Raw genomic sequence first — 14965 nt, 5'->3', positions numbered from 1 at the left:
TTGCCCAGCTAGTTTTTTGTATTTTTTTTTTTTTAGTAGAGACGGGGTTTCACCGTTTTAGCCAGGATGATCTCGATCTCCTGACCTCGTGATCCGCCCGTCTCGGCCTCCCAAAGTGCTGGGATTACAGGCTTGAGCCACCGCGCCCGGCCAACAACTTTTAATTTTAAAAAGGATCATTTAATATTCTTATTCTTTGTCATTCTGCTCACTAAACTTAGATTCTAATCTTCAGATTAATCCTATACAAATTCTGATAAGTCACTGCTTTTTAAAAATTCTAAGAAACTCAAATAAATGTTTCTTGCTAACAATCTTCTCAAATGGTATATATAAACAGTATCAAGTGAATATTATCTGGAACTGAATGTTTTAGGTACTACTGTATGTGTACAGATAATACTTCATATTAATAGTTACCTGACATTCATCCTATTTTTACTGAAACTATTTAAATTTTTTAAATTGTACTGAAAAACTCAGAAACAGAACACAAGCTCCGACCCTACAAATGAATTTTCTAACAGTTTTTGACACTTGAATTTTAAAAAATTACATTGCAGGGAAACCTTTTTTAAAGTACTGGCAGAACTCACATGGGAGTAAAGCAATTTACTGTTTTATTAAATTGGGACTGGTCACATTTTCAACCTGCACCCATTCTAGTAACTAACTCTAGCTACATGTGATAGAATATAGTGAATGAACTGTTACCTCTGAGATGAGAGCCCATACAAGCCTCCTCGCAAGCATCACTGTGATGAATGCTGCCAGATGATAATCAATGAGATGAAAATTCTACAACAGAAATAAATAACTAAATAACTACATCAGAAAGAAATATGATGTGTATTCAGCTGGCACTACTACAAGAATAGAGGTTTATCCCTGAAAAGATCTTCCTTAGATCACCACACCCTTACAGATTATGGGAATATGAGAGATCTTGAACAGACTATGTACCTTCTACTTCTCCTTTCACAACAAATTGCTTTAAGTTTTTAAACACTATTTTAAACTACCTGGAATGTATTCTTCTCCCTTTTCAAAAGTATTACTGTACTAAAAGGTAAAGATTGCAGCTTTGAGTTAACAAGTTATAACCTGCAGAATTATGGCAAGAATAATTTATATAAAATATTATATTTATAATGTCTTAAAATTAATAGATCAGTTGGGATTCACAGTCTTCAGAAGTTTCTGTTGTTGGTCTCTTATGCAAGCTTACGTTAATCTAATTGGGCGTCTACTAAACTCTCTAGTAGATGGTACATCAATTATACTCATTTAGTGTTTCTCTCTAGTTTGATTTAGAAGTAGGCCTTACATTTGGTCTCTTCTATAAAATAATAGCATTTACCTAGATGCTGTCTACAGTTCCTTCTAGGTCTAGATCTGTATATATAACTGTGGTAATAAGCAAATGAAAAGTCTTTAGCAACAATATCCCAGGAACCACCAAAATCAGGATGTATTTTCATTTTGATGATCAAAAGGTCTATAGGTTTCCACAATTCCTTCCAGAATGAAATGTTAAATTTCTCAATTACTTAATTTAATAAATCTATACATAGCATCCACAATGTGCCAGGTACTCTCCTTCACACTAAAGATACAGCGTGGAAGATGACAGCCAAGGTTCCTGCTCTCCTGTCTTACTTTCCACTGTGGTGCTAGAGGGAAAGGAAATGGCAGAGATTACTATTCATTCCTTCTGCATCACCATAAAATTTAACTAGGCACTGACTCCTAGCCAACTAAAGGTTTATTTTCCAGCCTCCCTTGCAAAAACTACTTTTAGCCAAGGGATGAGTGAAAAAGTAATAGGCACAACTTCTAAGCCATACTCTTCTAAAAGGAGCTGTCCCCTTTTCTCTTTTCTTTCTCCTTCCTGCTGGTCAGGTATGATAACTGGAGTTGGAGTAACTATCATGGACCATGGTTTGGAAGAAGTATATTGGGGATGGAAGAGCAATATATACAAAGAGTTGCCATGCTGATGTTATATCATCCACCTAAACTTATATTAAATAGGGAAATAAGTTTCTATTTTGTTTTAGTCACCCTGTTATGGCAGCTAAACCCATATCTTCAATAAATTTGTTTGGAGAAGCAGGGCAAGTAACGACAATAAACAAGCTCCCAACAAAAGCATTTTAAATAGTTAAAACTGCTTGTAAGAAATATAACAGGAACAAATAATGACTAAGAAGGAGGTGCAGAGCCCATTTAAATTGGTGGTTAGGGAGGCTATCCCTGAGAGGATGGCATTTGGGCTGAGAGCTGAATGACAAAAAGGCACCCGGCATTAGAAGCTCTGGGAACAAAGGGCCCCAGACAGAAGAAAAAGCAATCACAAAAGCCCTAAGACAGGAATATATATGCCCAGTGTGTCTAAAAGGCAGCAAGAAGGCTGGAGTAAGATAATTATTATAGTGGGGCAAGATAGTTAAGAAGCTCTTGCTTTTAATTCAAGTGAAAAATGATCACAGACTGAACAGGGTGAGTAGCAACGGAGATGGAATGAAGTGGCCAAATTGAGTATACATTTTAGAGACAGAACAGCCAGAATGTCAACAAAGTGGTTTGCCACTCCTTAGATCATTTCCTGTTCTCCCTCTCTAGGTATTATGGATTCTAACAGTATTTATCCCCTCCTATTTTTGGGACTTCTCCCTACTCACCCTATTCCTCCAAAATAATGCACGCAGATTCACTCAACCCCTGGCTAATGTCTGGGTCTTATTAATGCATCACCAGTCCATCTAAGACATTTTTAAAAATCAAAACATTGGCCAGGTGCAGTGACTCACGCCTGTAATTCCAGCAATCTGGGAGGCCAAGGTGGGCGGATCATGAGGTCAGGAGATCAAGACCATCCTGGCCAACATGGTGAAACCCTGCCTCTACTAAAAATACAAAAATCAGCTGGGCATGGTGGCGCATGCCTGTAATCGTAGCTACTTGGGAGGCTGAGGCAGGAGAATTGCTGAACCAGGGAGTTGGAGGTTGCAGTGAGCAGAAGTCGTACCACTGCACTCCAGCCTGGTGACAGAGTGAAACTCCGTCTCAAAAAAAAAAATCAAAATATTTAAGTGCCTAATACATCTTTTTGTTAAGCAAATCATGTTATAACCAAATCAATGAACATGGTAATGTGGTTATGATTAACTCTTTGTAACCCAGAATATTTGATTAATCAGAGCCCTCTATTCCTATTCTGAATAATTTACTACTTCTAGCTTTTATGTTTCTTAGGGTTAAGACTCATTCAGTTAATTGGTTGACAGCTAGAATACTTCACATATTCAGGTGTCCACATTTTCTTTTTGATATTAAGATCTTGGAATGGAAAAATAAAAACCTAATATATAAATCTGACAAATTTGAGTGTCTGGGTGACACTCATAATAGAACAAAACTTAAAAGACAGACCACATATTTGGGACAGAAGTCCTTGCTAGAGCCTCCTGGTCAGGTAAGCACCTTCCACGCTTCAATACCTTCAGTGATGGGAAATAACTTGATCTCCAGCAGTCCATTCTATCTTTGAACAATTCACTGATACAGGCTCCTTTGAGATTCACAGGCTAAACTCATATTTGCTATTTCACATGTTACTCTTGGCTTCACAACCCAATTTTAAGCTTTGTGTTAGCAAAGATTATGTGCATCAGATAAGTGAGCCAATCTACTCTACAACCTCCGTTAAGTGTGCGTTCCTCTATTGCAGAGGCTGGAAAGCTAAAAATGACATTTCCAAACTTTCTTGCACTCAGACTCTAGATATGATTTCGGTTCTGTCAACCACAGACATCATATAAAACTTGAATTCAGAAGTGAGTGAAGTTAGGGGAAAAGGTAGCAAAAGGCATCCATTTTTGGTGGTAAGGGTCAAAGCAAAGGAAGCATTAATTCTGGAGTCAGCAGCTGTAGCAGCAGGTTCCTGATTATGACAAGAACACTGGCTCCCTCTGTTTCAAGGCAGTATTTGTAGGTAACTTTCTAAAGAGCTATAGTCAGATATGTTAGACTGGGCAAAGAACTCTTTGATGACACTGAAAATTCAACACATGAGAAGTTTCCAGGGGAATGTCAAACCAAATAGAAATTTTATAATGAACTACCCAAGAAGAACTTACGGAATAAATATAGGACTAAAACAAGAAGTAAAGCACAGTAGATTGGTCTGGACTTGGGCACTCACTATGCCACTATGTGATTTTTGAACCAGTTTATAGGTCTTACATTCATTTATAAAATGGGAGTCATATAATGGTACCTACTCATTTTTATAAAGAGTAAATGAGATAATACTTGTAAAGAATTTACTAAATATTGGCCAGGCACAGTGGCTCACACCTGTAATCCCAGCACTTTGGGAGGATAAGGCGGGCGGATCACGAGGTCAGGAGCCATCCTGGCTAACACTGTGAAACCCCGTCTCTATTAAAAAAACAAAAAAAAAAAAAGGTAGCCGGGCATGAGGGCAGGCGCCTGTAGTCTCAGCTACTCGGCAGGCTGAGGCAGGAGAATGGTATAAACCTGGGAGGCGGAGCTTGCAGTGAGCTGAGACTGCACCACTGCACTCCAACCTGGGCGACAGAGCGCAAGACTCCATCTCAAAAAAAAAAAAAAAAAGAAGAATCTACTAAATATTTTAATGTGTGTTTGTTACTGACACTGTTAAGACAATGAGTATTTATTTATATAACTATATACCTGGAAAAGGCCTTAAAGAATATCTAATCCAACTTCTTCTCTTTAAAACACCATGGCCAAAAAGGATGAACGAAGTACAGTTCCTACACTCAATAAGCTCATAATCCGGGTAAGAAAGAAAGACTATTAAAAAAAAATTGGCACTAAATCATTGCAATTTTCCAATACAGAAACTGACATTCTTATCACATGATATTAAGTAGACAGAAGGTCAATACAGCAAGAAAATTCTTAATAGTTAATACCAGGAACAACCAAATGATACAAATATTTAAAACAAAAATTTTTATTCTCTTTCCATACTATCTTAAGGATTTGGGCCCACATTTCCTTTCTATGTTCACCAGGCTAGGAAGGCTTTCTAATCTTTATTAGTCCCAAACACATATATAAGAAGACAATAGTCTTCTTTTGCCTAGAGCATCTCTCTATCACCCATTCAAATCTGCCATTGCCAACCACCTATCCGTCAAGTCATCTGACTAGCCTTAACAATACATATACTTACATTTTTAAATTTCATTTTTTTTTCTTTTTTCTTTTTTTTTTTTTGAGACAGGGTCTTATTCTGTCACCCAAGCTGGAGTATGGTGGCCACAATCGTAGCTTACTGCAGTCTCTATCTCCCAGGCTCAGGCAATCCTCTCACTTCAGCTTCCCCAGAAGCCAGGACCACAAGTGTGCACTACCAAGCCCAGCTAATTTTGTTTATTTTTTGTAGAGACAAAGTCTCACTATGTCGCCTAGGCTGGTCTCAAATTCCTAGGCTCAAGCAATCCTCCCGCCTTCGCCTCCCAAAGTGCTGGGATTATAGGCATGAGCCACCATGCCCAGGCCTTACCAATATTTTTTTATATATCCATCTATGGTGAACCTTCTCTGCATCAAGACTATCACGGTATTTTTTTTTTTTTTGAGACGGAGTCTCGCTTTGTTGCCCAGGCTGGAGTGCAATGGCTCGGTCTCGGCTCACTGCAAGCTCCGCCTCCCAGGTTCACGCCATTCTCCTGCCTCAGCCTCCCGAGTAGCTGGGACTATAGGCACCCGCCACCATGCCCGGTTAATTTTTTGTATTTTTAGTGGAGACGGGGTTGCACCGTGTTAGCCAGGTCTTGATCTCCTGACCTCGTGATCTGCCTGCCTCGGCCTACCAAAGTGCTGGGATTACAGGTGTGAGCCACCGCGCCTGGCCTATCATGGTACTCTTAATAAATGGAAAGAGAACAGAAGAAATCTACAATACATTTTTATGTACCTCACCAAAGACAGCCAATTTCTCAACTTCACTTGTGTGACAGAACCCAATTTTATTTAAGTTCACTATGTACCCAGCTAAAGGACTATATTTAGCTTCTCTTGTAGTTAGGAGTGGACATGTGTGGAAATGATGCAAGCCTGGCCCATAAGAAACTCTCCTTTATATTGCCCTAAGCTCTTTCCCCTTCTGGCTGACAGGGATGGGTCACAACCACCTTAGAGGTCACATGGTGGAAGACAATAGAATCTCCATCAGCTTGGGTCCCCTGATTGATCACATGGAAGAACTCCTGGCAACCAGGACAACTGCCTCAGAGTTTATTTGTTACAGAAGCTACCATTATCCTAATTCAGCCATTAAAAGGGTAGAGTTGTTAGAATGTAGTAACACTGACACCTTATACTTACAAATTTAAAATGGTGCAGAGAAAACTAAATACCAAAACCTTTCTGTGATATAATAAATTATTTAAATGTTTTCTGCATTTTCATTTACATTTTTACTTCCCCTGATAGTACTTATATTTTAACAATCTTATGAAATTTTATTTCTGAAAGTAATCTGTGGTCTAGAAAAAAATATTTTATTGAAAGAAAAATTACTAAGAAAAACAATTTCTACAGAAAGCTTTCCAGGTAGTTTCTTGGGTAACTAACATAAAGAACTTAAAGGCTGAGTAAGACTTACCAGTGATGTACAAGAAGCAGGATGATTGTAAGGATACCACCACACTGTTTTATAAATGTTGATGTACTGAATGAAAAGAGCAACCAACAGGTAGATGAAAAAAAGGAATTCAAAGAGTAGGCTCCCATCCACAGGCAAGTCAGGAATTTGGCAATGACGAACAGGACCTGGGGTGATTAAGGCTGTGATAGGTGGGACTGGAAGGCCAATAGCACTACCATTCCTGAAAGAGAAAACTATGGTTAACTCAATGGTCATAACCTCCACTGTCACAGAACATAAAGGGCTCCTGCTGTCTCCTCCATCTGTCCCTTCACTGTTGGCTTTCCCCGCAAGACTCCTTCCTGGGATCCTCTTACCTTCTCCCTTCACACATTGTCAGTGATCTAAGATGCAGCTATGGCCTCCATTATTTCCTACATGATGAAGACTGTAATTTCTCACCATAGAGCTCACTGCTAAATTACAGACACATTATTCAAATCTTTACTGGACATCTCTGTGTTCTTCCCTCTTATAGTCCTGACCTTAGTTCATGGCCCACTCAAGTTAGCTACCCACATCAGAAACCTGGGAGTCATATTAAAACTTCTCTTGGCCGGGCACGGTGGCTCACGCCTGTAATCCCAGCACTTTCAGAGGCCGAGGCGGGCGGAACACCTGAGGTCACGAGTTCAAGACCAGCCTGACCAACATGGCGAAACCTTGTCTCTACTAAAAATACAAAAATTAGCCAGGCACGGTGGTGGACACCTGTAATTACAGCTACTTGGGAGGCTGAGGCAGGAGAATTGCTTGAACCTGGGAGGCGGAGGTTGCAGTGAGCTGAGAACGCACCACTGCACTCCATTCTGGGTGACAGAGCGAGACTCCATCTCAAAAAAAAACAAAAAAAACCAACAAAAACAAAAAAAAACTTTTCTTCTGCCTCTCAATGTCCAATCACTCTCTAAATCTCCTAGATTCAACTTTATAAAACTTTGTCCAAACTGTACCTTCCTCTTTAATCTCATTTGCTTTAGTTCAAGCATTTACTATTTTCACCTAAACTATTGCAGTAATCCTCCTATACTCAATTCCACTTTCACCAAACTCTCCAACCTGTTTTCAGGGATCTTTCTAAGGTAAAACTCTTAATAGTGTTACTCTTACCTAAAAACATTTAATGGCTCTCTACTAATAGTGGGGTAATAGCCAAAAATTTTTAGTAGCCCTATGAGGTCCCTCAGCTTAACAGACTAGTTTCACCTCATCACTCCTTCACATGTACCCTATATGATACTTATGCTATTTGCTTTCTGGAACATATATGCTCTTCTTTTGCGTATGTTATTCCCTTTAAATGTACTAATCACCTTCCATAATCACCTTCCTTAACTTCTCACATACATATTTACTGACAAAATCCTTCAAAACTTTTTTTACTCCTTCTTCAAGATTTTTAAGCCACTCAAACACATTCTCTGTGAAGCTTATTCTACTCCATCAAAACTGATTCATCTCTCCTCTGTGCCACCATAATACTTAACTATACCTTTATTACTATACTTTTCACATTGTTACATAATTTTTTGTATACATCTATGTGTTGTCTACCAGATCATAATCTTAAGAACAGAGACTATACTCTTCTTAGTTCACTGCAAATATGTATCTTTAGGTTGAGAAGGCAGTAGACCAATATAGTTATGAAAAAGAGATATCCCTTAAAACACAAAAAGATGCAGATATTTTAATCCCTATCTTCTTATTGTTCTTTCTTCCATGCTCTTTTACAGATTAGAAATAACCAGGCTATCTAAAGGTATAAGACGGAAGTAGGAGAAAAGTTTCCTTTGTTTATATGCCTGGGAATACTTACAGAGATCTAAGGGTCTACTGTTATTTACAGACCAAAGAAAAAAAGCTTAGCTTAGATACTTCCAAAGAAGATTTGAGAGAAGGAACAAAACTAGCGTTACCATTCTACTCTAAAATTTCCAAATATAGAAATTGGTATGTAGCACTTACAGTACTTTAAGTGACTCATGGGAATATGAACTCTGCTCATTCTGAACAGTTAAGAATACTATGGCAGAAACTCAGAAGACCTAGAAGGGAAGAACAGGAACTGGTGGAGGAGGGTATGGAAAAAATTTTAAGTTTCTTCTTCTCATTCCCAGAGTATACTCCAATAGAACAAGCCTACCAAGTAATACATTGTGAACCACCAGTAGGTCTCAGAACCATACCTGCTCAATCACAAACCAGTCTTTGAGGTGGGCCACAGCACTGTAAAAACTCCAGAAGGCACCATTCCACAAAACACAACACGAAAGGCAGCCTCTGAAGTTTACAAGTTGGTAGACTTGCATGAAGAGGATTACAACAAGAAGCCAATCTACTCCCTCACTCCAGTTGATTTATGAAATTAAAAACTCTGATGAGAAGTTACAAGGTTACAAGCCTCTACTCCAGACAAACTAAAAATTCTTATTTCCCTTCAGTCAAAAATACGCTAAGTGGGAACACATGCTAAATTACTTGTTATGACTTAATGGTTAAAAGGTTCTTACAGAATTTTTCCCAAGTGAAGCAGACAAACGTGTTTTTACCATTAACAAAGTCAATAAAATGCCAGGCCTCAAAAAAGATATTCAAAACAAAGTAGAAAAGACCTACACTTGTCATACTCTATACAGCCTTGACTATTAAACGTCAAACCAGAAAACAGAGAGACCAAAGTCACATAAAACGAGATCTGGCTGGGTGCAGTGGCTCATGCCTGTAATCCCAGCACTTTGGGAGGCTGAGGCAGGCGGATCACGAGGTCAGGAGTTTGAGACCAGCCTGGCCAACATGGTGAAACCCTGTCTCTACTAAAAATACAAAATTAGCTGGGTGTGGTGGCATGTGCCTGTAATCCTAGCTACTCGGGAGGCTAAGGCACGAGAATTGCCTGAACCAAGGAGGCAGACATGGCAATGAGCCAAGATTGTGCCACTGCACTCCAGCCTGGTGACAGAACAAGACTCTGTCTCAAAAATAAAGAAATAAAAATAAATAAATAAAATAAACGAGATCTAGAGATCTGGAGCATCAGTGGAAAAAAAATACTCCTATATAAATAAAAAAGAATCTATGAGATTATGTCTTCTCTATCTGATCTATAAAGTTGAAAACTTGAGAAGAGATATGATCATTTTTAAAACTAAAATTAACAGATTTAGTCAATATATCTCAGAAAATCAGTCACAGAGGTATTATTTAGGAACAAATTTAAGTGTTATTCCTCTAATAGAATATTAAAAATAGGGCTGGGCGCAGTGGCTCACACCTGTAATCCCAGCACTTCGGGAGGCCGAAGCGGGTGGATCAAAATTAGTCGGGTATGGTGGCTCATGTCTGTAATCCCAGCTACTCGGGAGGCTGAGGCAGAATCGCTTGAACCCAGGAGGCGGAGGTTGCAGTGAGCCAAGATAGCACCATTGCACTCCAGCCTGGGCAACAAGAGCAAAACTCCATCTCAAAAACAAAACAAAACAAAAATACATATATATATATATATAAACAGATTTAAGAATCTGTTCAGAACCCATATAAATTCTCTAGCAATGAGTTGTGACAACACATGTGAAGTGCTATTCAACCAGGAAAGCTCATTAGAGACTTGATGTCCAGGGTTTTTATTGGGGGCTGGCCACATGGGCACCTTCTTCCTCGCAGTACCAAAATTCTAGACTTCCAAAAGGAAAGCAGGTGTTCAGCATAGCTACTCTTAGGAAGGCCTGCTTACAAGGCTTACATCTGGGAACCATGACTAGTAAACAGTTCCCTACAGTGAGATAAACTTTCCCTAAATAACAAGAATGGCTCACTGTGCCTAAACTGTTTATATAAACAATGTGGTTTATGCTAAACACCTGTGTTTTGTCCTTGCATATAAAGTTTGTGTGTGGGAAAGGGTTAACACAGCAGGCCTGAGACTGATTGTTATGGAGCGAGCAAGCAGCACAATTTAGGGAAGCAAATGGATGAAGGAAGAAAGATTCAAAGGCCTAAAGAGGAATAGAAGAGATAGGGAAAGCAGTGGTCATTTGGACATGTTCAGGTGATATTATTAACAAAGTATATATAAGCAAAGGAAAAAACAGTTCTTCTCAAATAAGATTCTCCCTCAATCAGGAGCTCTCTAAGAAATCCAGAAATACACAATATATCTTCCCTTTTTAAAAGGATAATACTCTATAACACACTGTTGCAAGAACAAATCCCTGCTCCCTAAAGGTGGAAAGCAGGACAAGGAACTACAATTTCAATCTTGACTGTGTTACCAATCTAGCTCCTTGACATTCTAGAGTTTAACTTCACCAATCAGACCACAACCACCTACCAAACAGGGGCAAATGCTCTCCTCTCCAGTTGACCTATGTCGGTCTTGCAGAATCAAATGTATCATCCAAAAGTATATAATACTTAAGCAATTATCTATTTCCCTCCAATACTCTACAGACACTCCAGAAGTGAGTTCTCCTCATCTGGACACTCCTTCTTTCTATATATCCTTCCTAAAACTATATTATAAGCTATCTGCTGGTTCTTTCATGCTTTTATACCTCCTCCCCAGGTCTTTTATAACAAATTATTCCAGCTGCTTGCTTCCTACCAAGAAACAAATATAAAGCTTTCTTTTTCCCAATTTCTCTAGGTAAACATGTCACAAAATAATCACTCAATAATAATAATCTTGGTAACTTTTCAAACCATAAACAATTATTTCTTTCATTTTAAAAGTTGAAAATACTTTCTTCTACCCAGTCTCTCCCTCCCCACAAGTTTATTGCTAAATAAACATATGTTAAAGGAGAAGAGAAAGGCAGATTAAAGCAACCACGGTTGGAACCTCTAATACCAGGATAGAAGAGCTACAGTGAAGGCAGAGAAAAGAATACCAAACCCAGTCAAGAGCACAGGTATTTTCCAAATGTTCCTACTTCTTCCCAGTAAATCATGTGCAGACTCCAAGTGCAAGCAGAAGCATCTACAAATGACATTTTCATTGGCTTTCAGTTCTTTTTAATAGCAGAACACTTTATTTTCCTTTCCCCATAATATTTTACATAGTATCTTAATATTTAAAACACATAGGAAAATAAGTCAGTCTAATTAAGAGAAGACTAGGAAACCTCAAGCCTAGACTATTAGGCCTGCCTGATCCATTTTCCCTTCTAAGCCCTCCTACAGCAACACCTGAGACACTGAAGAGCAATTTCATGGGACAGTTTGAGAACAAAATTATCTAGAGGAATCCTCAAAGCCAAAGTCAAAGAGAATGTACAAAGAACTGCTAGAGTTAATACAGAGGCAAAGTTAGAATTTTTTAGCTAGCTAGAATCCTAGTTAGGAACAGCTAGGATTTTCTATCACAACTTGAAAGTACTGAATCAATAAGTTGATAGTATATATTAATAAAATTAAGGTATGTACCTCAAATAGCAAACAACTTTTATCTCAATACCTATATTAGATAGTACTTTTCTTCAAAAGCATTTTCGCATATTCTTTCTTATTTTTAAACATATAAAATAATACTTAATATATGTAGAAAATTTGTAAAATTCAGTAAAGTTTTTTAAAGTTACTGCAATTTACTACTTCATTTATTTCAACATTCTGCTATGATGCAAACAGTATCACCATTTTTAAAATAAGGAAATCCAACGAACAGCAGAGTAAAAAATACTCTAGCATAAACTAGTTCTATATACATACATAAACAAAACTTGGATTAAAAATTAGTATGAGAATCGGAGACTGGAAAAATCCCTTCAAACTGGAATTTCAGGGAGAGCTCGACTGAAATGATGAGATCAGAACTAATTTTAAAGATTGGAAGAGGGATTGGAAAGTCAGGAAAAAAAAGGGCAAAGGTCAGGCCTAGAAAACAAAAGTGCATTAATGCCATCAGATAGGCCTGAAAACACAGTAGTACTGATTGCTAGCTCTGAAAATTAAAATCAAGGCAAGAGAAAAACTTTTTTCAGGGAGGAAGGAGAAATTAGCTGGCAGAAATTATCTTGAGCAAATACTTGATTAGGTAAAAGCATCTCTTTGCACTGCTACATTATCAAACCTCCTGATGGCATGAGCTACCCCAGCTAATAAACAGCTAACGTTTATTAAGACCAAACAATTTTTTGACAATTTAAAACCCTTGATGGAATCTGACTTATAATTTCAGCTGGGAGTTTTAATTTGCCCTCTAAAAAAAGAATGCTTATAAGTAGATAAACCATCACACTTGCCTTGTATTTTCATTCACTTCTCCCTTCTTCTAATAGATAAAAAGGGGATAACTAGAATTTAGATGATCAGCCAAAAGAAAGAATGGGACTGCTTTCACTTTGTGGGCCCCATATCACATCTTTTTACCTCGAAAGTATTTTGAAATTCTGAATTTTGTCTTCAAAGGCAGGATTTCTACCTCAGTGTCAAGAATTAATCTCAATAAGCAAATATCTGAATGACAAGATGACTTTTATGTTCGTCTTACTGATGATAGGACATTACAAATTAAATATAGCCTTATTTTTTCTTTACCTGTTTCTCAAGCCTGTGCCATTGCCACAGCCCCCACCAACCAAAGTCTGCAAAGAAGGTAAAGCTGAACGGCTTAGCTGTTGCCGACTAGGGCCCCTCCTTCCACCGGGCATGTCCAGGAACCAGTCTGCTTCCAGTGCCACCTGTAGTTGCAACCCAGGTTAATGGTTGTCAACCAGTTTCAACTCTGAACGATAACAAAAACATATAAATATCAGTAGACTATTTTTAAAGTAGGCAACAAAACAACGAGAAAAACTGAGTGAGCAGGCCTTACAAAAGATTTTCAAACGAATGTTCCCAGTGTCTACTACCTACATTATTCGAATTAAAGGACCATTCAGACTCTAATGGGTCAAACCCTAAGTTCTGATCTAAGCTCTGTTAAGCTTTAGGCAAGTCATGATTTGTGTCTTTCGTCAATTGATTTGTATCATATGTAAGATACTATAATCAGACAGAAGTTTACAAGAAACATCACACCTTATACATTTCCTGCTCAATGTTTCACAATTAAATTCCTTGAAATATAGAAGAATCGGCATTTTATAAAACGTTAGGTTTTGTTATCAAGGGATATGGGTTGTGAGTTCAGATGGTCACATATTATCTGACCTTATCCGAATAAATTAATTTCTGAGTGTGTTTCTTCACTGTGGGGGAAAAAAAAGTGTTCCCTGTTCTGTAGAGGTTGTCAGGACTGAGGAAGTGGAATGAAATGGTACCAGTAGTTCTCTTAACTGTTTAAAAGTAAAACTGTTCAAGTGGTATCTCTATATTTAGGGTTAAAATATTGAAAGTAACTCTTTAAGTGGATGTCCGCTCCAGAAAAGCTGGTGTAAAATCATATAGAAATTACTGAAACTGCAAGATTAAGAGGCAAGTAAAAGATAAAGATCCTCACTGGAGACAAAAAAAAAAAAAAGTTATTTTCATCATTCTACGGCAAATATCATGATTCTGCCAATACGGATACCAATGTTTCCTAAACAATACCTAAAACCCCAAGGATGACACTGCAAAAACCCTTGTTTTCAAGTGCTCCCTATTCCTAACAGCCTTCGGCTGTAAACTAATCCCAAGTGAAACAAAGCATTCAAACCGCTGGATGCAGGGGCTGCTGGTCCTTGCTCCATTAACGAGCAAAGGGAAAGAAAAGTGCAGGGAAAAACCTGGGACGGAAGAGGTGAGAGTATGGGGTGGGTGGGGTGGGGTGGACTGCAGGAGACCACAAACTTCAACAGACTGGTCCCAAACAGAAGTCCGCAGAGAAGTGGGCAGAGAAGTGGACAAAGCAGTCTCCGCCGCATATCCAAGAGGGCCGAGGCAGGTCCAGGACAGCCGGACCTTGCGGCAGCTCAGTAATACTCACGCATGGAAAAGTCCCAGCCGGTGGGGCGGGATCCCTAGAAAGCGGCGACAACTTTACAGACTGGACCCCAGGTAAGGGAACTCCCTCCCCGCGTTGAAACGCTGCAAACCAGCTGCTTGCACGCAGACAGCCCCCGCCTAGAGAATCAAGAAAAGGTGTCCAGGCTTCGGGCTGCAAGACTCAGACCCAGACTCCGAGGCAGTTCCAGTGCCGGAGCTAAAGCTAGAGCCAGAGCCTGGTACCTTCAGCACCCATCCCCAGCCTCCATTACCGCGGAGCTGAGCAGACGTGGCAGCGCACAGCGATGACGTCAGCTACGCGACCGCGGTCCGCCCCAGCCGCGAGTG

General features: G+C 39.0%; 1 protein-coding gene across 4 annotated transcripts in view; it reads right to left on the bottom strand.

The window, feature by feature from the left end:
• Positions 1-14965, bottom strand: part of TMEM39A (transmembrane protein 39A) — a 37261-nt gene extending 22296 nt beyond the window's left edge. Inside the window, exons 1-4 of one of the 4 annotated variants that reach the window (XR_007723187.1) lie at positions 14619-14907; positions 13247-13433; positions 6668-6890; positions 715-798 (exon numbers count right to left, since the gene is read on the bottom strand). Coding sequence is in view for 3 of the 4 variants with exons in the window: in XM_050778757.1 (XP_050634714.1) it covers positions 715-798; positions 6668-6890; positions 13247-13359 (420 nt within the window). In the remaining variant the exon portion in view is untranslated. Of the gene's footprint in view, positions 1-714; positions 799-6667; positions 6891-13246; positions 13434-14618 lie in introns of all 4 variants that reach the window. The other 3 variants (XM_050778757.1, XM_050778759.1, XM_050778760.1) reach the window with 3 other exon arrangements.

Source organism: Macaca thibetana, chromosome 2 (genome assembly GCF_024542745.1).
Source record: "Macaca thibetana thibetana isolate TM-01 chromosome 2, ASM2454274v1, whole genome shotgun sequence".
Classification (NCBI taxonomy): Eukaryota; Metazoa; Chordata; class Mammalia; order Primates; family Cercopithecidae; genus Macaca; species Macaca thibetana.
The sequence above is the reverse complement of the archived record's forward strand: the minus strand, read 5'-3'. Positions and strand labels throughout refer to the sequence as shown.